The sequence below is a fragment of the Myotis nattereri genome (assembly GCF_964212035.1).
Source record: "Myotis nattereri genome assembly, chromosome: 3".
Lineage (NCBI taxonomy): Eukaryota > Metazoa > Chordata > Mammalia > Chiroptera > Vespertilionidae > Myotis > Myotis nattereri.
The window spans coordinates 71,881,427-71,905,483 of NC_138077.1; the positions used below are offsets into that span (position 1 = coordinate 71,881,427).

Genomic DNA, 24,057 nt, shown 5'->3' on the forward strand with positions numbered 1-24,057 from the left:
TTTATGTTGTGCATTATCTTCCACAAATGAGTGAAATCACGTGATATTTATCTTTCTCTGACTGACTTATTTCACTTAGCATAATGCTCTCCATGTCTCTCCATGCTGTTGCAAATGGCAGGAGTTCCTTCCTTTTACAGCAGCACAGTATTCCATTGTGTAGATGTACCACAGTTTTCCAATCCACTCATCTGCTGATGGGCACACTTAGGCTGTTTCCAAGTCTTAGCTATTGTAAATTGTGCTGCTATGAACATGAGGGTGCATATATCCTTTCTGATTGGTGTTTCTAGTTCCTTGGGATACTAGAGCAATGGAAACTAAAGAGAAAATAAACAAATGGGACTACATCAAAATAAAAAGCTTCTGCACAGCAAAAGAAACCATCAACAAAACAATAAGAAAGCCCACTGCATGGGAGAACATATTTGCCAATTTTATCTCTGATAAAGGTTTAATCTCCATACAACTCATACAACTTAACAAAAGGGATATAAACAATCCAATAAAAAAATGGGCAACGGACCTAAATAGACACTTTTCGAAAAAGGACATACAGAAGACCAAGAGACATATGAAAACATGCTCAAAGTCACTAATCATCCCAGAGATGCAAATCAAAACAATAATGAGGTATCAGCTCACACCTGTCAGAATGGCTATCATCAACAAATCAACAAATGACAAGTGCTGGCGAGGATGCAGAGAAAAAGGAACCCTCGTGCACTGCTGGTGGGAATGCAGACTGGTGCAGCCACTATGGAAAACAGTATAGAGTTTCCTCAATAAACTAAAGATGGAACTCCCATTTAACCCAATGATCCCACTTCTAGAAATATATCTCTTTCACCACTCTTATTCAACTTAGTACTGGAAGTGCTAGCCATAGCGATCAGACAAGAAGAAAACATAAAAGGCATACAAATTGGAAAGGAGGAAGTAAAAATCTCATTATTCGCAGATGACATGATATTATACAAAGAAAACCCTAAAGACTCCACAAAAAACTATGAGATTTAATAAAATAGGTCGGCAATGTAACAGGATAGAAAATTAACACCCAGAAATTGATGGCATTTTTATATACCATCTTACGAATTCTCAAAAAGAGAGACTAAAAAATCAATTCCATTTACCATAGCTACAAAAAAATTAAGATAAAAAGGAATAAATTTAACCAATAAAGAAAAAGACTTGTATTTGGAAAACTATAGGACATTGAAAAGAAGAGATAGAGGAAGATATATACAAGTGGAAGAATATATTATGTTCATGATTTGTAGAATTAACATAATTAAAATGCCCATTCATCCCAAAGCAATCTATAGATTCAATGTAATCATTATTAAAATACCAATGGCATATCTCACAGATCTAGAACAAACACTCCAAAAATTTATATGGAATCAAAAAGGACCCCAAATGGCTGCAGCAATCTTGAGAAAGAAGAACCAAGTTGGAGGAATCGCTATACCAGATATCAAGTTATACCACAAAGCCACTGTACTCAGAACAGCCTGGTACTGGCACAAGAACAGACATATAGACCAATGGAACAGAACAGAGACCCCAGTAATCGATCCAAGCCACTAGAGCAGTGATGGAGAACCTTTTGAGCTCGGCGTGTCAGCATTTTGAAAAACCCTAACTTAACTCTGGTGCCGTGTCACATATAGGAATTTTTTGATATTTGCAACCATAGTAAAACAAAGATTTATATTTTTGATATTTATTTTATATATTTAAATGCCGCTTAACAAAGAAAAATGAACCAAAAAAAATGAGTTCGCGTGTCACCTCTGACACGCGTGTCATAGGTTTGCCATCACTGCACTAGACTCAATTGATATTTGACAAAGGAGGAAAGAGCATATATTGGAGCACAGATTCTCTTCAATAAATGGTGCTGAGAAAATTGGACAGATATATCCAAAAAATAAAATAAAATTAGATCACCAACTCACACCATACACAAGATTAAACTCGAAATGGATAAAAGTTTTGCATGTAAGATGTGAAACCATAAAAACTCTAGAAGAAACCATAAGCAGCAAAATCTCAGGCAACTCTCGTAGCAATATGTGTGTGGATATATCTCCTAGGGCAAAGGAAACTAAAGCAAAAATAAATGAGATAACATCAAAATAAAAAGCTTCTGCACAGCTAAAAAAGCATCAAGGAAATATAACAAGAGTGCCTCCTGCATGGGAGAACATACTTGGCAATGATACATCTGATAAAGGGTTAATATCCAAAATATATAAGGAACTCATACAACTTAAAAAAAGGAAGAGAAACAATCCACTTAAAAAATGGGTGAAGGACCTAAATAAACACTTCTCCAAAGTGGACAAACAGATGGCCAACAGACATATGAAAAAATGCTCAAAGTCACTGATCATCAGAGAGATGCAAATTAAAATGACAATGAGGCATAACCTCACACCTGTCAGAATGGCTACCATCAACACAACAAATGACAAGTGCTGGGGAGGATGTGGAGAAAAGGAACCCTAGTACACTGTTGGTGGGAATGCAGACTGGTGCAGCCACTGTGGAAAACAGTATGGGGTTTCCTCAAAAAATTAAATATGGAACTGCCATTTGACCCAGTAATCCCATTTCTAGGAATATATCCTAAGAAACTCAAAACAACAATCAGAAAGAATGTATGCATACCTTTCTTCATAGCAGAACAATTTACAATAGCTAAGATCTCGAAAAAGCCCAAGGGCCCATCAGTAGATGAGTGGATAAAAAATCTGTGGTACATTTATACTATGGAGTACTATGCAGCAGAAAAAAAGAAGGATCTCTTACCCTTTGAGACAGTACAGAGGAACATGGAGAGTATTATGCTAATGGAAATAAGCCAGTCAGAGAAAGACAAGTATCACATGATCTCACTCATACGTGCAATCTAATGAACAAAATAAACTGTTGAATAAAATAGATCCAGAGACATAGGAGCATGAAACAGACTGTGGAATCTTAGAGGGAAGGTGGGAGTGGGTGGGGGAGAAGAGATCAACCAAGGAACTCTTACGCATATATTCATAACCCATGGGCACAGACAATAGGGTGGTGGAGGCCTGGGGAGGAGGGGCGGGGGTAGGGGTGGGGGGTGCCATAATGAGGTCAATGGGAAAAAAAGGGGGGACATATGTAACACTTTCAACAATAAAGATTTTAAAAATAAGAGAATGATGACAAAAAAAAAAGCTGTATTCTTTTTTCAAAGTGAATCTGGTTTTATTTTAGATTGTCAAAGTATACTTAAATTGTCAAAAGCTAACTTCATTTTGTTAAACATTTCAAACACCCCACCCAAAATAGTAAAAAATAAAGTGATGTAAATGGCTGTTGAGTTTTTCCTAATAAAAGCAGCAGTTGTTCAAAAATTTTTTTTTTCTATTTATGCCTAACAACCTTAGTTTGTTGTTTTTCCATTCCTCACTTCCCCCATCACGACTGCACTGAATGCATATTATCTTGTCACTTCGTTAAATACTTCCTTTCCTAATGCAACAAGAAATAAATCATTTGTAAGAGCAAGTGTGTATAAAAGTTGTGTTCTTAGAAGTGGTCCCTAAAGACATAACTGCTGGCAACTTCTTCCTGAGCCTCTTCTCTTCTATCTGATTCACTTCTGACTCACTTCTTACAACCATTTAGCTTTGTTTCTTTAGCCTGAGAATTCTCCAAGTGGTTTTCCCCCTTCATCAGAAATCAAAGGTTGAACACTGCTTTGTCAGAGCTCTGCTGTTCTTGAAAGTAGGGAGGAGAAAAGCTCACTAAAAAGAGCCAGGAGTCTAACTTTTTAAGCAAAGGGAAAATGCATTCTTTTGTTTGACTAGCATTTTCATCTACCTGTGAGTTCTACAGATATTTATCAGTTTACCTTTGTTCCTGAAAGTTAGAAAGAATGCTAATAGTTGTTGGGAAGTAATCATTATAATCTAACCTGTTAGAAAAGATGATGCTGACTTTCACAATACAATGCATTGTTGGAGTCATGAGTCAGACTGTGTTGAAACCTCGAGTGTGTATTATTATTCCAACATTCACAACCACCTTTCGGAAATGCTTGGAATAGTCTATACCCAGGTGAGAGTTAGTCTGATTGCTATTAGGTAGCAGCCATGTATTACAAAGTGAAATAATGCTCAAGAAGCTATTCTGCTAGGAATTACAAACATGTTGAATAATGAGTACGCAAAGGTGCACAGTGACGTGTTTACTTTTCTCAGCTAAGGATTAATACAATGTAAATAACTAACAGTCCACCAATTTACATATTTTTTGCTCTAATGAACTCAATGAAATAAAAATAAGTTAAATTGAACATTTGGTCAACTATTATGGATCCCAAATGTAAACTATCTACACTAATAAAAGAGAAACATGGTAATTGGCGTACGACCGCTACCCTTTTCATTGGCTAATCAGCGAGATATGCAAATTAACTGTCAGCCAAGATGGAGGCCGGCAGCCAGGCAGCTTGAAACTAACATGAGGCTTGCTTGCCTCAGTGACAGAGGAAACCAACCTTCCCCGCCTGCGGCTGCAGGCCTCTGAGCGGGCAGTTTAAGAAACATTGTAACAAATACCGCCGGACTTCAGCCAGCAGATTCGCAACATTGTAAGCAAAGGCCAGAAACCTACTTTCAGCCGCAGAGGCCTAAGAGATGGAGCCAAGCCTCAAGGTAAAGCTGGCCCAGAATAAAAAAAGAAAAAAGAAAAAAAGGAGCGGTTGGGAACTTCAGTCACTCCCAGCCTGAAAACAGCCCTCAGCCCCTCACCCAGACTGGCCAGGCACCCCAGTGGGGACCCCCACCCAGATCCAGGACACCCTTCAGGGCAAACCAGCCAGCCCCAGCCATGCACCAGGTCTCTACCCTATATAGTAAAAGGGTAATATGCCTCCCGGCACCGGGATCAGTATGACAGGGGGCAGCGCCCAAACCCCCTGATCGCCCTGTGGCTCTGTGTGTGACAGGGTGCGGGGCCCCAACCCCCTGATCAGCCCTGCTCTGTGCCTGATAGGGGGGAGCTCCCCACCCCCCCTCCCCCACAGGCCCTGCTCTGTGTGTGATGGGGTAGAGCCATAACCTCCCCATCAGCCCTGCCCTGAGTGTGAGAGTGGCAGTGCCCCAACCCCCTGATCGGCCCTGCTCTGTGTGTGACAGGGGGCAGCGCCCCAACCCCCTGATTGGCCCTATGTGCGTGACAGGGGGTGGCGCCGCAACCTCCCCATCGACCCTGCCTTGAGTGTGACAGGGGACGGTGCCCCAACCCCACAATTGGCCCTATCCTGAGTGTGACTGAGGGTGGCATCACAACCTCCCGGTCTGCCCTGCTCTGTGCATGACGGGGCGGCGCCCCAACACCCCAGTCGGCCCTGCTCTGAGCCCGACCAGGGGCTGCACCTAGGGATTGGGCCTGCCCTCTGCCACCCGGGAGCAGGCCTAAGCCAGCAGGGTGTTATCTCCTGAGGGGTCCCAGACTGCAAGAGGGCACAGGCCGGGCTGAGGGACCCCCCCTCCCACCCGAGTGCACAAATTTTTGTGCACCGGGCCTCTAGTTTATAATAAAAGGCTTTTGTGATGTAAAGATCTTATATAGTATCTTCTAAAATCACTATTTGAACAAGCTTCAATTATAATCTAATTGGCACACTCATGATTTTTTTTACAAAGTAAAAAAAAAAAAGTATATATTTGCAATAAAATTGAGCTGACTGCTATTTTGCCCAACATAGCAACTTTGGTTGGGGATTGAAAAATGTCCGTATCAAGTACCTGAATGTGATAAAATACATGACCTTCAGGTTAATACATTTGGTCTCTGGAAAATAGAAGAATTCCACACATGCAAACTATGCATGGTGAACTGCTACTACCTGCCCATCAAAACCATACCTAAAAATGTTTAGCAAAAGCAGACCAAAGGAATAAAAGACCAAGGTCATAGGGCCTGGGTCCTTTTCATTTTCCATTTTAAAAAATGAAACAACCTTGGAATGCCATGTCTCCTCATTTTATAAAACAGAAATGTGGATTTATTCAGGAACCAGAGAAGCAGACAGTTTTCTCTTTTTTAAATCTCATCTTTTCACTAGCAATCCTAAATGAGAATGTGATAAAAGTAGGGAATGTTACGAATAGAGTTAAATGAATCATAGGACCCACTGTACTGACGCAGGACATAGTTATGGCGAATGCAAGTTATCTGTACATCGCGTTTCTTATCCCTAGGCTCACAGAATTTCAAAATCTGCATCTGCCTTGTGTTTGTGTGCTCTTGTGATCATTCACACCACTTCTGTTACCCTCAAGGCACAGTACAATGCACAAACAGAACTCAATGAAAACAAAAGTAAAGTCTGTTCAGGAGCTGTAAACAGTGGAAGTGCAGAACTCACAGCGTGAACAGAATACAAATGTCTGTATTCTCAACCCCCAGCATGAGCAGAATGAGGAACTGGCTTACCTCTGATGTGCCAAGCGCATGTTCTCCAGCTAAAAGCAGCATACTCAGTCCTCCCATTTGAGTAGGATCTAAGCCAAAAACAAACAAATGATCAATTTACAACCATTAAGTACATATAATCCACAGAGTCAAAAAAGGAAACTCACAAAGAGTAGCAATCAAAATGCAACAGAACCACATATAACTTTTTATAGAAAACTTTTCAAAATTCATTATGCCTGGCATATATGTACTTAGTACTCATACTTTTGTCAGCCTTTTAAATAGCACTGTGGTCCCACCATTCCAACATAATACATTCTTCAATGCCATAGCTGTTTATAACATGAATTATCTCCTTAATCTGATGCTTCTTTCCTTACTGCCTGGAGGGTTTAGGTGGATTTTTTTTAAACAAAAGAATGCTATGCTTATCTTCTAAGAAGTTTGAAATTGTTATTCTCAAATTGTTATTTATGCCATATAAAATTAGGGTTGAAATAAAGAACGAGGCTATAAGAGGAACTAGAAAACAGAGACAAATTTTACAAATAGGCCTGCAAAATCTAGTAGGCTTTGTTCAAACAATCTTTCTCTAAAACTTAAAATTAAAAATGATGTCTTTTTGACATACTAAGTCTTAGGGATATAGTTGGGCCCTTCCTTGAAAATAGCTTTAAGATTTAAAATGAATCCTTTTTATATTACTGAAGTTCTTTGTTTTTATTTCTTCAATAATCAACAGAAACAAAAAGACAAAATAAAAACAGCAAATTGACAGATCTCTGACCTGGGGTTATATCTAAACAAAGTAAGTATTACAGACAATTAGATACCTATATCCTTTAAGGTTGTCTTAAATATCAGAACTGCAATGAAATAACATGTGAAAATGCCTAACTCAGCGCCTATCATAGTACACGTAGGTCTTTAATCAATGAGTTTTTAGCCCTGGCCAGTGTGACTATGTGGCAATTCCCGGTCAGGGCATGCACCCAGGTTGCAGGTTCAAGACCTGTTTGGACAGGAGTCAACCAATCAATGTTTCTCTCTCTTTCTCCTTCTCTCTTCCTCTCTCTCTAAAATCAACAGAAACACATTTAAAAAAGTAAATAAATAAGTTAGGTTTTAATTTTGGGAATCTCTCTACAATTCAAAAGGAGGATCAGGCATACTGTTGCCTGAAGACATTCAGGAGTTTCTTTTCTTTTTCTTTGTGGAATTCTTGTTTAAATGCATGCCCTTGAGTATATCTTTGTATACAATCTGTCTCCAGAACTCATGAAGCAACTCTGACCACATTTTAAAAATTGGAAAAAATAAATAAATCTGAGGTAGTTAAAAAAAAAAAAAGGAAAAGATAATTAGAGCGGAAAATATGTCACCATATGATCAGGAGGTCAAGCTTAATGTTGAAAGGTGGCCACAGGAAGACACACACATAGAATACACAAGAGCATGCTGATTTGATGAAATAAGGCTTTTTACAGTCAAGAACTATTGTGGCTGTTAAAATAGATACTTAAATCTATTTAAAAATAAAAATCAGGAGGGGGAAATGAGTTTAGCAAAATGGAAAAGTTTAATTTGGTTCTCTGCGCAGTTAAATAATTTTGCCGCTATCATTTTAGAGATCAAGAGGATTGGATGATGGCTTTCTAATAAAGATAAAAATGTGTTACTTCAAATGATAAAGTAAAATAAGAACATACATATGATGATTTTAAGTTATACACCAATGTGACTTTGCAAGAAGTTTGATGTAATGACACGAAAACACAGACAAAGAAATTACCAACATACCTTATATTAATTTATATTTATATTTATATAATGTTAATTACAAATATCAAAAATATATTTATATAACCGAGAGTGCTTGTTCTAAGTTAAATTCTACATAGCTTTCCTTTCTGGGAAATCATACAACTGGCTGCTTTGAGGTTATTCAAAATAGCAAAATGCTGTGTGACAAAAACTACTGGGAAAACAAAAAACAAAAAATGAGATTCCATGTTGAGGAAAAGCTTAAACTGGCCCCCAAGAGTCCTACAGTAACCCTTAGATTCAAACAGCTAAGGACCATGTTTTAATTAAAGGCAAATTAATGTGCTTTCATTGTATTGAAAAGGGAATAACTGGAAGTATCAGCCAATGTTACCTTGTTAAGTTAGTATATACTTAACAAGGGCTCTGATCCTAGATTTCCAACATCCATCACAAGCCTTTACATGAGATAAATGCAAAAAAGATGTTGTTTTTTTCTTTCCTATATTTTGCTCTAAAGAGCACAATTTTTAAAAGCTGACTTGTACATATCTTGGTTGAAAGTCTGGGTCCCACTTTTAATTTGTAGGTATGTAAGTTAGATTTATAAACTGTCAGAAATGGTACTATAAACAGAATGGTACTACCATTCATAGCTTTCTGTAATTTACCTACAATTATGTTTGGTTTGTAAAGAGCCATTGTGTTAAAAAATAAAAACAAACAAACAAACAAAAACACTACACAGACTGACCTAGATTTAAAATTGAAAGAAAAAGCAATGGAAGATAAATAATAATTGAAGGAATTCAGTTAGAAGCCCATTGTCCATATATTCTTTTTTGGTCCTGATAATAAGATGTTTTATAAAACACTCCAATGGTGTGGGAAGTCCAGAATGCTCACCAAGACTACTAGCAAGTGGTCTGAAGCTAAAATAGTACAAAGTGACAGCTAAAATGAGGAAAGATCTCCATTTTGATTCTTCTGGGATATGTAGAAGTATCATTTTGGAAGCTCGCCTAGAATTATACTACGGACACCTACATAACAATCACCTGAAGACTTGTTCTCCCAGAATGCCGCCATTATATTAGAATGCATTCCTTAGGCTTATAAATGACACCACCACATACTTTGTCATATTATGATTAAATCACATTAGGCCTACTGGCCATAAAAAAAAAAAAAAAAAAAAAAAAGTGTCATCACAATATTGTTCAACCTCATTCCCAAGCTCCCTATATTACAAATGGTTAAGTGCTCTCATTCAGAAGAAAATTGCTTGTAAGGACGACACAGGAATCCTATAGCTCAACCTCAACTTCACTGCTTCTCCTTGCCCATCTCACAATTTCATCCTGGAAAATTCCTCTTTTGAGTACTACCATGGCAATTTCCAGGAAAGACAGAGCCATTTACAGGGTGAGTATAAATACTTTATTTCACAGTTATAAATGCTTTAGCATTCCTTACCACCCAAAGAGTATTAAAGGTCCCATAACAAATGGGGCCACCTGGACTTTTAAATTTGCCCGGCTCATACAGGATTGGGGGCAGGATGGGAATTCCCTCTAAGAAACATCTGTCAGGTTCATCTCAGACTTGTGATGAAGTTGTTCATATTCTTGCCCTAGATGATACATCCTCAGATGATCTACATAATTGTGGCTCTTTAAGTACCCATACTAACTAAGGTACTTACTCAGATAGCTTACTGTGTATGTCTGTAAACTATGTTTTTACATTATAAAACTCCCTGAGCTCCTGACCATCTCCACATTGCTGTCTGCTTTTCCATAATGACAATGTCAGGAATTCACACCTCCTTTAATTATACATATGCATTCTATGTACGCTCCAAAGCTTTAAGATATGCAATATTGCCACTATTTCCTACTGATCATATATTTTGCTTCTTTCTCTATTTTATTCTATCTCTCTCTCTGTATTATTTTGGGAAGGTACTGCCTAAATAAAGAACTGGTAGAAATAGTATCTAAACTCACCGGCCATTCCAAAGTTAAGTTGAGGCATTTCTTCAGTCTTTGCTTTCTTGGGGCTTGGCAAGTCTCTTGAAGAGTCAGATGGGAAGGCCCATAGTTTCTTTCGTGAATTGACAGTGGGTGTTGGGGACTTCACAGGCTTGTTTGTGGTAGGACACCATTTGTAGCCAGGATTTGCCTTCATAAATGCATCTTTATACTATAAAGAATAAGTAACAGGTTTTAATGAACACGTAGATTGAAAATGTTCTAGCAGACTTCACATCATTACGCTATATAGATAATGATTGAAAAAAACCCAAACCCACTTTCAGTAATTTCAATGGCTTTCCTTGTAGTAGGGATGACAATTCAGAACATGAATTCATCTACTAAAAAGTTCATTTGTGGTATGAGGGTACAGAAGCAGGCAATTTTTTATCTTTTATCCCTCAATATTTTATTAGTATACAAAAAGCTGACTTTGGTGGAGAGAGGGAGTTATTTGTCCTGGAAAGAGCAAAAGGCTTTGAAGACAGAAAACCCAGAATTCAAACCCTAACATTTCCACTCGGACTATGGTGGCCAAGGATGGAGACCAGAATTGGAGAATGTAACACATCTGGGCCTCAGCCTTGGTCTCCACAGACGGGAAATAACACCAAATGCCTAGGGTTGCTGTAAACAGAGGTGCATAGCATGGTATCTGATACACATTACAAAGTGTGAACAGGCCAGTGACCAGGTTCTGCTCACTGTTTATTTTGGTAAGTACAGTGAAAATTAAACCTGTGCTTTGATGTAGGCAAGCCTAACAGAGCAAAGTAATCAGCTATGGGATAAATGAACCAAGATTGAGAACAGAATAAGGGGAACAAGGTAGGGCCACATAATATATAACTTTCAGTCATTTGAGGATGCAAGGCCACATAGAAGAGAGAGTACTGGGTGATTCTGGGGACCTGAGTTCAAAATCCATCTATGCTATCAGCCATCTGTGGACATTAAGCAAGTTGTTTAACCTTTCTCAGCTTCAATTCCCCCATCTGTAAAGTGTAACTGCACCTGCCAACATCCCAGGGCTTTGTAATGAGCACACGTATTCACTCATGTGAATGGGCTTAGAGCTGTAATGTGTGATGTTGCAATTAATCCATCACAAACTTTGTTTTTACTAAGAGGCTTCAGCCTTCACTGACAGTGTCCTTTCTCCTTTATCTTCCTGTGGCTTTCTCCTGTAGCTCTTTCTCCCACATCTGCCACTTCTTTCCCCTTTCCTGACTAAATTAAATAAAAACTATTTACTGCTATTTATTATACACTAGAGGCCCGGTACACAAAATTCGTGCACTCGGAGGGGGCTGAGGGGAGGCTCTCCCTCAGCCTGGCCTGCACCCTCTTGCAGTCTGGGAGCCCTTGGGGGATGTCTGGCAGTTGGACATCCTTAGCACTGCTGTGGAGGTGGGAGCCCGCCACCGCTCCCCCTGTGGGAGAGCACTGGCCACCAGGGGGCAACTCCTGCGTTGAGCATCTGCCCCCTGGTGGTCAGTGCACATCATAGTGACCGGTCCTTGGGCTGTTTGGTTGATTTGCCTTTTATTATATACAATTGCCAAAAATTGTCATCCAATAAAATGGATTTTCCATGTGTTCTTCAACTATTATATGCTATTACCGCTGGATACTCTATTAAATTAATGCAATTCTCTTAATCCCATAAATTTGCCTTTTAAAATGGTCTCTTTGTGTGTAAAATGAACTATCACTATAAGCTCCAAAGCTTTTCATTTAGCCAAATGGGAAATAAAGTTTCCTTTACCCTTGCTATAAAGTATATGTAATCCAAACAACAAACTTTTTTCAGCACTTCACTTAAAATCATATAGAAAATTGTACTGTATCTAGTCAATGGTTTAGAATTATTTAGAATTATCTTAATTCAAATATTTCCTTTTTTTTTAAAATAAAAACTGTATATCTGACTACTGATATATAGGAACATATAGGAGGAAGGTAACCATGAAAAACTGTAAGATACAGTTATACTTTTCTTACAAAAATAATTAAAATGGGACACAAAACCAGAAAAAAATAGAATTTACCACAACACAGCAGAAAGTATTGGGAGATACCAAATGTGTTAGAAGAAATACCCTATCCTACATGTGCATGGGGGCATTTACATATTAAGCTGAGAAGACAAATAGCCTGGCCTGCTGTCCGGAGGTGGAAATAACAAATGGCAGGGAGAGGTGAAAATGGAAGTAGCAGACACATGCATCACTATTGTGTTCCAGGGGAAGACACACAGGCTAGGTTTGTCAGATGAACAGTCATTTGGACAAAGGTCACCACTCTATAAAGTGACAAAGGACTTTCAAACAAATGAATTAACATATTTGTCATGAGAAATTTTCAAGAATTTGGCAGTTTTATAAGAAGAAAGTTCCAGTTATGAAAGTTTCAATTACTACAGTAAGTCCTGACAACTTTGGAATTTGTGATCTTTCAAAGGGGTATAGATGAAAGTTAACTTTTGCACCGTTTGAATAATTCATGCCATAAACTATTTTGTGAGAAGAAAGTTTATAGTGTTTAAGGAAATTACTAAACCTCAGTGAACACATTAAAAAAAACAAAACACCAAAACAAGCATTTTACAATTCAAATGAGTTAACATGAATTTATCTATTTTACCCTTTCAGAAATGTAGATAATATTACTCACCCAGATCCATATTCACTTTCTAAAAAGTAACAAAATTAGATTAAAAAGAAATTCTGACATTTTGGTGTTTTATTAATACAGACTTACTAAACTGACTTTTCTCCTAACTACCCAAATTAGGGGGTAAAATTATTCTTTAAAATGTTTTTATATATGAAAATTGCCACAGTAATCCTTACAGCCAATTTAGGTAACAGAATCAATAGTTAAGTCTTATGTTCTGTTTTTCCTTTATGACTTTTCCATAATAGAATAACCAAGCCATTCCATAGCCACTTAATCAAGTCAGTTTTTGAAGTGTGTGACATTTATTGGAGTGGTTTTATCATGCAAGTTTTACAGGTTAATGTATAACTTAAAATATTTTTGTTCTGTCAAAACCATAAACTTAATTCAATGTTCTATCACATCAAACAGTCTAATTTTCTTTCTAGTAAAGATAACTAAGCAACAATAATTCAGATCAGATAATGCTATTGTGTCTTATTATCTAAAAAATGATAATTTTTAAAAATTTTGTGAGGGAAAGGTTCTAGAACCAAGGAAGTAGAGATTAGTGCCATTTTTTAAGTCTTCCTTTCCTCTTTCACCCATGTATAATGTGACTTTGCTTGCCACAGAGAACTATAGCTGTTTCAAAATGTATGTTAGGGGTTCACTTAGCCCCCTGCAGTTATAAAATAAAAAAGTGTTATATCTCTTTTTAAAATATCAGATAATTTGCCGTGCAATCTCTCCTCCAAAATTCCGGTAGATTTTATTTTATGGAGCTATTTCACATATTTGCACCAGAATCAGCTATCTTTTTTTGTATAGGCATTCCCAGGGCCCCTTATTACTTATGGTCTTCACCAGGGTTGCCATTCTCTTTCACTCTGTTGAGCTCTAGACTGTATTAATAACTAGAAATACTACTGGACTTTTAGGTAGCACCCCCTTCCCAGCATTAAAAACAAACTGTTGGAGAATAGTTAATAAATTTAAAATCAAATTGCCAATCTCATCAATGATCTGGAAAATTAATGTTGAGACCCAATTTTTAAAACATTAACATAAGGTGCCCAGTCAGTGTGGCTCAGTAGCTGAGCTTTGAGCCATGAACCAAGAGGTCACTGGTTCAATCCCAGGTCAGGGCACATGCGCGAGTTGTGGGCTCAATCCCGGATTGGGTGGTGGTGGCGGATTGGGTGGTGGTGGCGGGGTGGGGAGGGGAGGTTGTGGTGGTGGGAGGGTGTGTGCAGGAGGTGCAGGAGGCAGCCAATGAATGTTTCTCTCTCATCAATTTTTCTCTCTATTCCTCTCCCTTTCTCTCAAAAATCAATTAAAAATATTTTTAAAAGATAAATATAAAGTCTTGTCTTTGGTATATAACAATGCCATTGTCACATATAAAGTAGGCAAAATGCTGTCATAAAATGGATGCATTTACTACCATCACTAAAGAACAGTGATTTAGTATTATTGCTAATGGAATGTGGTGGTAGTTGGGATTAGACAGAAGGGAGCCCGCATTTACTGAGCACCTTGTAAGTCAGGGGCTGCGTCTGTAAAGTAGAATCACTTTAAGTTATCTAATGAGTTGGAAATTTGTGTGTGTGTGGGGGGGGGGGGCGCGGGGAATGGAAATCATGAGGTGACCTTTTACTAGGGGATTTTTGAAAATTATATTTAGTAAATTACTTTTAAGGTAGTACCAGTAGCCCAACATGGATGCTCTTAGAAGATAACTGAGTTTTCTCTCCTACCCTCAGCAAGGATCCAGATGAGTGGAGCCGATCTCTTCGGCCCTTTTAATCCTGTGATGATGGATTTTTGCCCACATGGTTAACCAGCATGCCAGTAGTTTCACTCAGCTATCTGCTTCAGACTAATACACTCTTCCTTCATTTCTTTCTTACACAGACTTCTCTGTAATTCCTTTCCTTAATAACCTCATCACAAAGAATGATTAAGCTTTTCTGTTGTCTCTTACAGTTGAATCAGAGCAAGTGATTGATGAGGTGCCTAGTTTCAGGGACGGAGAGACATCCTCACAGGCTGAGGCTCTTTCTGCTTCTGACTACACTTGTTCATACACTGCTTGCATTGACCTGTGTGTCTTTGCATGAATTTACAGCTTCTCCATCTAATCTTTAAATTCCTATTCTCTTCCCTATCGTCCACATTTTTAACTCCTTTGCTCAATATGTACATGATTGGACTAATGAATACTGTCTTGGTACTGCTCATTTACACTGAATTTAAGATTTTGGAAGATTAATATTGTGATAGTGACAGTGTATTGACCTTCATAGTGATTTCTCTTTACTGTTTTCCATAAAAGCCACACACTCCAGGGCTTTTGCTTGTCCTTTGTTCTTCAAACCATAGGTAGCTTCCCCTTTTACCGACTTTTGAAAAACCATTTTTTCATGCCTGAGCCAAGGAAAGGCCTATGGACCATGTATAAAAAGAAATAATACAGGGTAGGGCAAAAGTAGGCTTACAGTTGTAAGTACAGGAAAACACAGTGTATTCTTATATTATTATTATTATTATTATATTATTTTCCATATGAACACATGTCAACCTACTTTTTTCCTCACCCTGTATGTTTGTGTGGCTAATGGCTATAAACAATATGAAGGCAGAGACTGATCCATGCTCTTTTAATCCCCAGTGTCTAGTTGATACTCACAAAGCACTGAGATAGAGGTGGGTAGGTGGAATATGAAAAAGAGAAAGAGAAAGAGAAAGAGAAAGAGAAAGAGAAAGAGAAAGAGAAAGAGGAAGAGGAAGAGAAGGAGAAAGAGAAAGAGAGAGAGAGAGAGAGAGAGAGAGAGAGAGAGAGAGAGAGAGAGAGAGAGAAAGAAAGAGAAAGAGAAAGAGAAAGAGAAAGAGAAAGAGAAAGAGAAAGAGAAAGAGAAAGAGATAGAGAAATGATTATGGTCAGTGACTGTTCCTGCTTTATGTTGTCTTCAGCACAGCTCTACATCAGAAGTTCATTTAAGCTGGTCTTTATTATCACCAGTGCTTTAAAAATAGTTGGTGCTGGTAATAATTCCTTCATGAGGACAATAGTATTATCATTTTCATTACATGTATTGATTTTCACCAACACATATTACTAAATGATTCGTAGCAGAGGATATGATATCTACCTGGGAAAGAATTTACTAGCAGGTCAACCTTGGAGGGGAGGAAGGGGGTGCCTCAGAAAGAGAAGAAATCTGAGTGATAGTGACAGCATCTTTCTTAACTAGAACTTTCTTATAAAACTAGCGAACATCTTACATGATGTTTCAGAATTAGGCCCCTCAGTCATCTAAATATTAACATCTGAAACCAACATCAAAATGAGTTTTAAGGGATTCAGTTCAAATTTTTAATTTATCACTCACTATGATGTCTATCACTGTTTATGGGGTCATTATAAAGTCCTTATACTTTTATTTTATTGAAATATTTAAATTATAGTGTTTATTAACAATTAGCAAATTGATATTTTGAAATCAAGTCATTAATTCACCTAAATGAACATCTATTTTCTTGGGGGCTATTAATCACATAGGACAGTATCTGCCAAGTTGGGCAAATGATACATTTGGTTTTGTTCATTCTTTTTCAAAGACAAATTTTGCATTTCTATAGCCCTTCACTGTGTTCACAGTTCCTAATGAAAAAAGCAAGCAATAACTAGGTAGAGAAGTATTAAATACAAACAAACAAGTTTGCTTGTCAGGAATAACAATAAAACTAACATTTATACAGCATTTTAAACTTTATAGAATGTTTATACCTATATCACTTCTTTTGTATCTCATCTTGACCCTGGGAAGGTAGGCATCTTTACTGCTATTTCCCAGATGTGGAAACTCAGAAAGGTCTGAGAAGGGAGAGGGCCAAGTATGAAAACCACAGCTATGCTATTACTAACTTGCTTCCTTGGACAAGTCACTTAATTTTTCTAGGCCTCAATGTCCTCATCTTTAGCTTTTCAAAAATAATATCTATATCATGGGATTAATCTGAGGAGCAAATGAGTTAAATGTTTATAAAAGAAACCTGAACAAAACAGAGCAATATTCAGAAATTGATTATTACCATTTCAAAGACAAATGCTGGAATATTTTTTAAAATACAGTAAGAAAGCACTGATATCTGAAACACAAAAATGGGAAAGGTCTCAGAAACAAGGAATACTGTGAAACACAGAGCCGAAAAATTTGGGGTGGGGGGTGTCTAATTAAGCCACATTCAGAAAACCCATAGATAGTAAGCCATTTCATTAGAGGTAGCCAAAAGAACTGAAGGGAGAAAAATGTCAATACAGTGGAGGGTAGATCCAAAAGAAAGACACATGGGAAAGCAAAGAGGGAATTCAAAAGAACAAAATAGTCTCATTTGATACACAGACAGAAATGTGAATAAAATGCAACTGTTCACAAAGGTCTCACCAAATTACAGATTATAAAAAAATTCTGGTTTGTAAATAATGAGTTGAAATTTTCAAATAATTCAAAAGGCAATCTGAATACTTTAATTAAGAAAGTATGTAGAGAGAAACCACGATGGCGGCATAGGTAAACACCGGAAATTGCTGCCTCCCACAACAACTTCAAAAATACAACGAAAAGACAAAACGGACATCATCCAGAACTACAGGAAGGCTGGCTGAGTGGAAATTCTACAACTAGAAGGAAAGAGAAAAGCACACTGAGACCCAGAGGAGCTGCGGAAGTAAAGTGCAGAGGTAAGGAGGCTCGAGCGCACGCAGAAAGGGGCTGGCACCTGAGGATGCGGCTGTCTTTCTGAATCGGGAGGGAGTCACAAGCTCCCGACTGCTCTGAACTCCAGTTCTGGGAAGTCTCTGGGGACCCAGGACTCATTCGGGGAGAAACTGGACTGTCTGGCAGTGGGCAGAACTCGGAACTTGAGGGCAACTTTCCCTCAGAGGTGCTTGCAGCAATTACCAGGACACTGAGACACGGGGCCCCTTAGGGCAGGCCTGAGGATCAGCCATAGCTGCTTGCTCCGCCCTTTGATTCCCTGAGACCCCACCCCACCCAGGCTGCAGCAGAGGCTTTTGCATATGAATACCCTGGCCCTTTGCAACCTGAAAATTACCTAACAAATTGCAGCTGGGCCAGACAGACCCAGAACTTCCAAGAGAAGGCCAAGGCCCCACAGCAGCTTGCATTGCTTCACAGCTGGGCCTCATCTGGGCACCTCCAAACTCCAAAAAAGGAAGGGGAACCTGCAGTTCTCTTCGTAGCTCCTGCTAGGTAACCTCAGGCAGAGGCTAAATTAGCACCTCCTTCAATCCAAGAGCCAGTGTACCCAGTGGTCAGAGTGGGACCATCCAGATTACAACTGGCAAGAAATATTCAAAGTGATGAATACCAAGAACCTAAAACCAAGATTACTTTATCCAGCAAAGCTATCATTCAGAATTGAAGGTCAGATAAGAGCTTCACAGATAAGAAAAAGCTAAAGGAGTTCACCACCACCAAACCAGCATTATATGAAATGCTGAAAGGTATCCTTCAAGAAGAGGAAGAAGAAAAAGGAACTCTTACCATTTGCCACAGCATGGATGGAACTGGAGAGCATTATGCTAAGTGAAATAAGCCAGTCAGAGAAGGATAAATACCACATGATCTCACTCATTTGTGGAATATAATGAACAACATAAACTGATGAACAAGGACTGATCCAGAGATGGAGAGGCATTGATTGGACTGTCGGGCCTTGGAGGGAAGGTAGGGGAGGGTGGGGGTAAGGGGGAAAGATCAACCAAAGGACTTATATGCAAGCATATAGGCCTAACCAATGGACACGGACACCGGAGGTTGAGGGCATGAGTGGGGGGGGGGGGGGGTAGGGGGTAACGTGGGGATAAGGAAACATATGTAATATCTTAATCAATAAAAAATATATTTAAAAAAAAAGAAAGTATGTAAACAAAATTTTAAACAAAATCTCCAGGATAAATATATGAAATAAAAAGTGTTTAAAGGAGCAACAATGTGTAACATCAGTTTCTCAAGGATGCTGGATAAATGAGGTGCTACTCTCAGGCAGTAGTATGCAAGGTGCCACAGCCACAGCAAGCCTGTAATACAAGTTCTGTTAAACACGATACATGACAGTTAACAAAAATTTGCCAGTTAGAATACATGAGAAAATGAGAATTTATCTTTTTGGGAGAAGAATCTATTTCTGATGAAACCAAAATAAGGGAATGAATGGCCTATACAGAAAGTAACCCAGGTGCAAATAAATAACCCAAAACAGGTTAATTTTATCTTGAAATATGGAGGAAGAACTAATCACTAAAAACTTCATGGAGTTTTATGGTAATGGCAATATTTGCTAGAGTACTGACAACAACAGATACCAACATTCACAAAAGGCTATTATAATTTATGTTCAAGTTACATTTTATTGCATTTAATTTCATAGCTGTTTTATTGGTATACAACTAAGCCTCCAAACTTTTCAGCCTGGTCTCATAATTTTTCCTTCACATCACCATTTCTTATCACTCTCCTACACATATTCTAGGCTTAGGGTAAAACAAAACAAATTTTCTTGTTTTTGAACTTGTTCTTACTCTCCCACATCTGCTCTTATCCTTACCTGCCTAGACCAGCTTTTATCAAGTTCATAAAGCGTCTACGGCCATACCACCCTGAACGCGCCCGATCTCGTCAAGTTCATAAAGCCTTTTCTGAAATACCCCCACCCCAGCACAGGTAGCGGCTTCCCCTAAGTCCCATTTTATTGTTACCATTTTTGTCATACTTATTCAAATCTACTTATCTCTCAGGCATCTAAAGCAAGTTGCCATATAGTAAAAGGGAGCTAAAATCAAATAGGCAGGAGGATCTTAGCTCCACAAATGTATAAATGGTCAAGATACTAACTCCAAAGAGCCGGAGATCCCTGTTCTGAAGAATGGGGACAGGAGAACCAAGATGGAGGAGCAGGTGAACATGGTACTCACTGTCTCCCACAATCACATAAAAATTAAAGCTAAAATACAGAACAACCATCATTCAAAACCACCTGAAAGCTAGCTGAATGGAAATCCTACAACTAGAGAAGAAGAAAGCACATTGAGACGTAGGAGGAGCAGAGGCGCAGAATGGGCTGGTCTGGGACCCACGTGTGGCATTTTTTTCAATCGGGAGGAATATTTCAGCAGCAGAGGCCTCCTATGAGGAGTAAGGGATCCCAGCTCCACACCAGACCCCCAGCCCAGGGTTCCAGAGCTGGGAAGAGAAGTCCCCATAACTTCAGGCTGTAAAAACCAGGGGGATTATGGCTGAGTGACACTGAGTCTGCTGGAGACCCAGACAGTTACTATTAAAGGGTTGTTGCATGAACATACACAGACTTCCTCCCTCTGAGCTTCAGCACTGGGGTAAGGGCTCAGGGAGACCCAGAGACAAAAGGGGAAGAACTGGATTGTCTGGCATCATAGCAAGGGTCTTAGTTTGAATTTCAAAGAATTTCAAAATGGACCAGTCAGAAATTAAGCATACACTAACTGAAGTAAAGAATAATTTACAAGGGTTCAAAATATCAAGGATTTGGAATATGAGGAAGCAAAAAACACCCAATCAGAAGAGCAAAAAGAAAGAATCCAAAAATATGAAGATAGTGTAAGGAGCCTCTGGGGCAACTTCAAGCATACCAACATTCACATTATGAGGGTGCCAGAAGGAAAAGAAAGCAAGCAAGACATTGAAAACCTATTGGAAGAAATAATGACAGAAAACTTCCCCTACCTGGTGAAAGAAATAGACTTACAAGTCTAGGAAGCACAGAGAGTCCCAAAAAGAGGAACCCAAAGAAGCCCACACTGAGAAGCATCATAATTAAAATGCCAAAGGTTAGAGACGAAGGAGAATCTTAGAAGCAGCAAGAGAAACGTAGTTATTACAAAGAAGAAGAAAATATGAACAATAAAATGGCAACAAATGCATATCAACAATTGAATCTAAAAATAAAAATAAATGAACGAGGAATCTAATGACCAAAATAAACTGATGAATAAAATAGAACCAGAGGCATAGAAACATGGAACAGGCTGAGGAATCTCAGAGGGAAGTGGGGATGAGAGGCAGGAAGAGATTAACCAAAGAACTTATATGTACATAAGGCATTACCTATGGACACAGACAATAGGATAGTGAAGGCTTGTGGCGGGGTGGGAACTGGGTAAAGGGGGCAATGTGGGGGAAAAGGGAGTCATCTGTAATATTCTCAACAATAGTAAACATAAATAAAAAAATTAAAAAAAAAAAGAATCTGGACAATCACAACTGACTTTACATGCTTATACTTATGTAAAACGATGAATCAATCAATCAACAAATGCATGCATTCAGCCTCATGTCTCTGATTCTACACAAAAGAAGGAAGAGTGTAATATAAAGGTCATTCAAAATTGCCTTGACTTCCCGGATTCTCCCTCGTCTTTGCACTGATGCCACTCAATGTGAAGGTCAAGATACGCAATCCTCTAAACTGACTGAATTAATTATAACTATTAGTTTAAGTGAATAGTGGATGGTTCCAGCAATATCCTAGGCAATAAGAAAGAATTGTATTCCTATATTTGTAAGAGTGCATACATAAAGATATTAAAAGGAAAAGTAATATTATTTCTGGGTGTCCTAACAGGCAGCCACAGTCAGAAATCAGAACCTGTGAACAGCCACGACACTTGCACCATCATGCAAGGAAAGGGTCAGAGAAAGTTCTAGCAGGTAAAAAAAAAAAAAAATTCTCTAAAGTTATATTAATTATTATTCACTGATGGTTTTAGAATATGTTTCTTTTAAAAACAAAAAGGAAAAAATTAAGTATTTCTTACTCATTGATAATGACAGCATTCACATTCACAGTCAACTATGCTGAAAGAATATGTCTTGTCCTAATAGGGAACACACTTTAAATTGGTGTTTAAAATTGAAAGATTACACATAGAAAGCAATTATAAAAATGATAGGCTGAGGGGGACCTTGAGGAACTGAGAACATATTTATCACTAGCAACCACCACAAAACCTGGTACACTGAAGCAGTAAGTTTTTGTTTATTAAACAGATATTCCAATTCAGACTGCAATATTTTTTTTTAAATATATTTTATTGATTTTTTACAGAGAGGAAGGGAGAGAGATAGAGAGTTAGAAACATCGATGAGAGAGAAACATTGATCAGCTGCCTCCTGCACATCCCCCACTGGGGAAGTGCCTGCAACCCAGGTACATGCCCTTAACCGGAATCGAACCCGGGACCTTTCAGTCCACAGGCCGACGCTCTATCCACTGAGCCAAACCGGTTTCGGCAAGACTGCAATGTTCACACACAAAAGCAACATCACAATTACCTGCACTTATTTCAAAACCATTTTGTAAATAAACTGAAACAAGGAAGTGTCACTTATGAATAGCAACCAATCCTATAACGATTTTGGAAGTAGCTGAATTATCCACACTGTGCACTGGAAACAAGACAACATTTAATAAGAACATATATAAACTAGGTAAGAAGCAAGATAAAGAATCAGTTATGATCATCACTTATAATAGATTGTAGGGGACCACCTTAACAATTTCATTACAGCACCACTATGGCAAATATTATAACCCTAAGTAATTAGTAAGGGATTTCCTATATAAAAATAATACTTCCTCTTTTTAAAAGTGGTCACCTGTTGAGTTGGTAAATTAGCAGTAGTTGGGATAAATAATATACTTGGTACAGGCTGCTTGTTATCCAAATACAGCAATCCAAAAACAAACTCAACTGTTTAATTATAGGAGGCTAATGCAGGGTCTTATGAGGTTTCAGATAATTGTTTATTTACCATATAAGCATGAATGACTATGAAAAGATCTAAAGCTATTTAATGAGAAAGTTTTACTATGTATTGTTAAGCTAGTGGGAATCTACTGAAACATTTAAAACCATGTAGGCTACTGGAATTGATTTTAAACACTCTAGATCCGTGGTCGGCAAACTGCAGCTCGCGAGCCACATGTGGCTCTTTGGTCCCTTGAGTGTGGCTCTTCCTAAGCCTTAAAAGTACCCTAACTAAGTTAATAACAATGTACCTACCTATATAGTTTAAGTTAAAAAGTTTGGCTCTCAAAATAAATTTCAATCGTACTGTTGGTATTTGGCTCTGTTGACTAATGAGTTTGCCGACCACTGCTCTAGATGTTCTACATAGTTAAAATCCTGTTTCTAACAGTAGTCAATTCCAAAAGCCTTATGTGAGCATTAATTACATAGCATATAGGCAGACTCATCATTTACTCTGGATTCAAATTTCCCTGAACATTGCCTAATAAATTTTTATGTTCCACGTTAGCTTGTTAAACAACTCAATAAAACTACAGCAATTAAAATAATTATTTTCCACACACTGAGATATCTAATAACATGTGTCGCTTGAAACACTGTATTTTGCCACCTGCTGGTTCATCTTTTCATAGATTTAACCAAATGCTTGGGTGGCAGGGTTTTCACAATTCATGAATCAAGATTATTTGCAAGTGGCAACACTGAAGAAATAAAGTTAGAATTAGTCTTTTCAGGTTTAATCACAATGATATTGCTTTCCTTTTTCCCATTACTTGATAAATCCATTACACATTATATTTTAAATGTACAAAGAACTCTCATTAATTTCAGATTAACTTAGTAACAGACCAGAGTATAATTTTTGAAGAAGTTTAGTCACTGCTATCATTATAGAATTAATATCCAATTTCTCTGAATAGCCTTCCTGCATGGAAATGCTTCTCACCAACTACTGCCTATACATTGTTAACATGCATGCACATGCCACTGTACATCCTATTCCACTGCCATTTATCATTTACTAGTTTTAAATATTCATGCTGCACTACCTACAAAACAGAAACAAATCAAAGCATATCTCTTGAAAGCTCTATATATTACAAAATCAAAAAATGTTAGAGCTGGAAGGGATACAAATTTTTGTCCAACTTCCTCATTCTAACATAAAAAGAAGAAAGCTGAAACCCAGAGATTGACTTAGATACTGTCACAAAGCTATATAGCATCAGAACTTGATCAACTCTT

At 38.1% G+C, this 24,057-nt stretch overlaps 1 protein-coding gene across 2 annotated transcripts in view; it reads right to left on the bottom strand.

Annotated features, from left to right (window-relative positions):
* The window catches only part of BBX (BBX high mobility group box domain containing), a 291,476-nt gene that overhangs the window by 76,174 nt on the left and 191,245 nt on the right, over positions 1-24,057 (bottom strand). For both annotated transcript variants that reach the window (XM_081086560.1, XM_081086561.1), the window contains 2 exons: positions 10,248-10,443; positions 6,493-6,560 (listed from right to left, as the gene is read on the bottom strand). In XM_081086560.1, the coding sequence (XP_080942686.1) occupies positions 6,493-6,560; positions 10,248-10,443 (264 nt within the window). The remainder of the gene's footprint in view (positions 1-6,492; positions 6,561-10,247; positions 10,444-24,057) is intronic.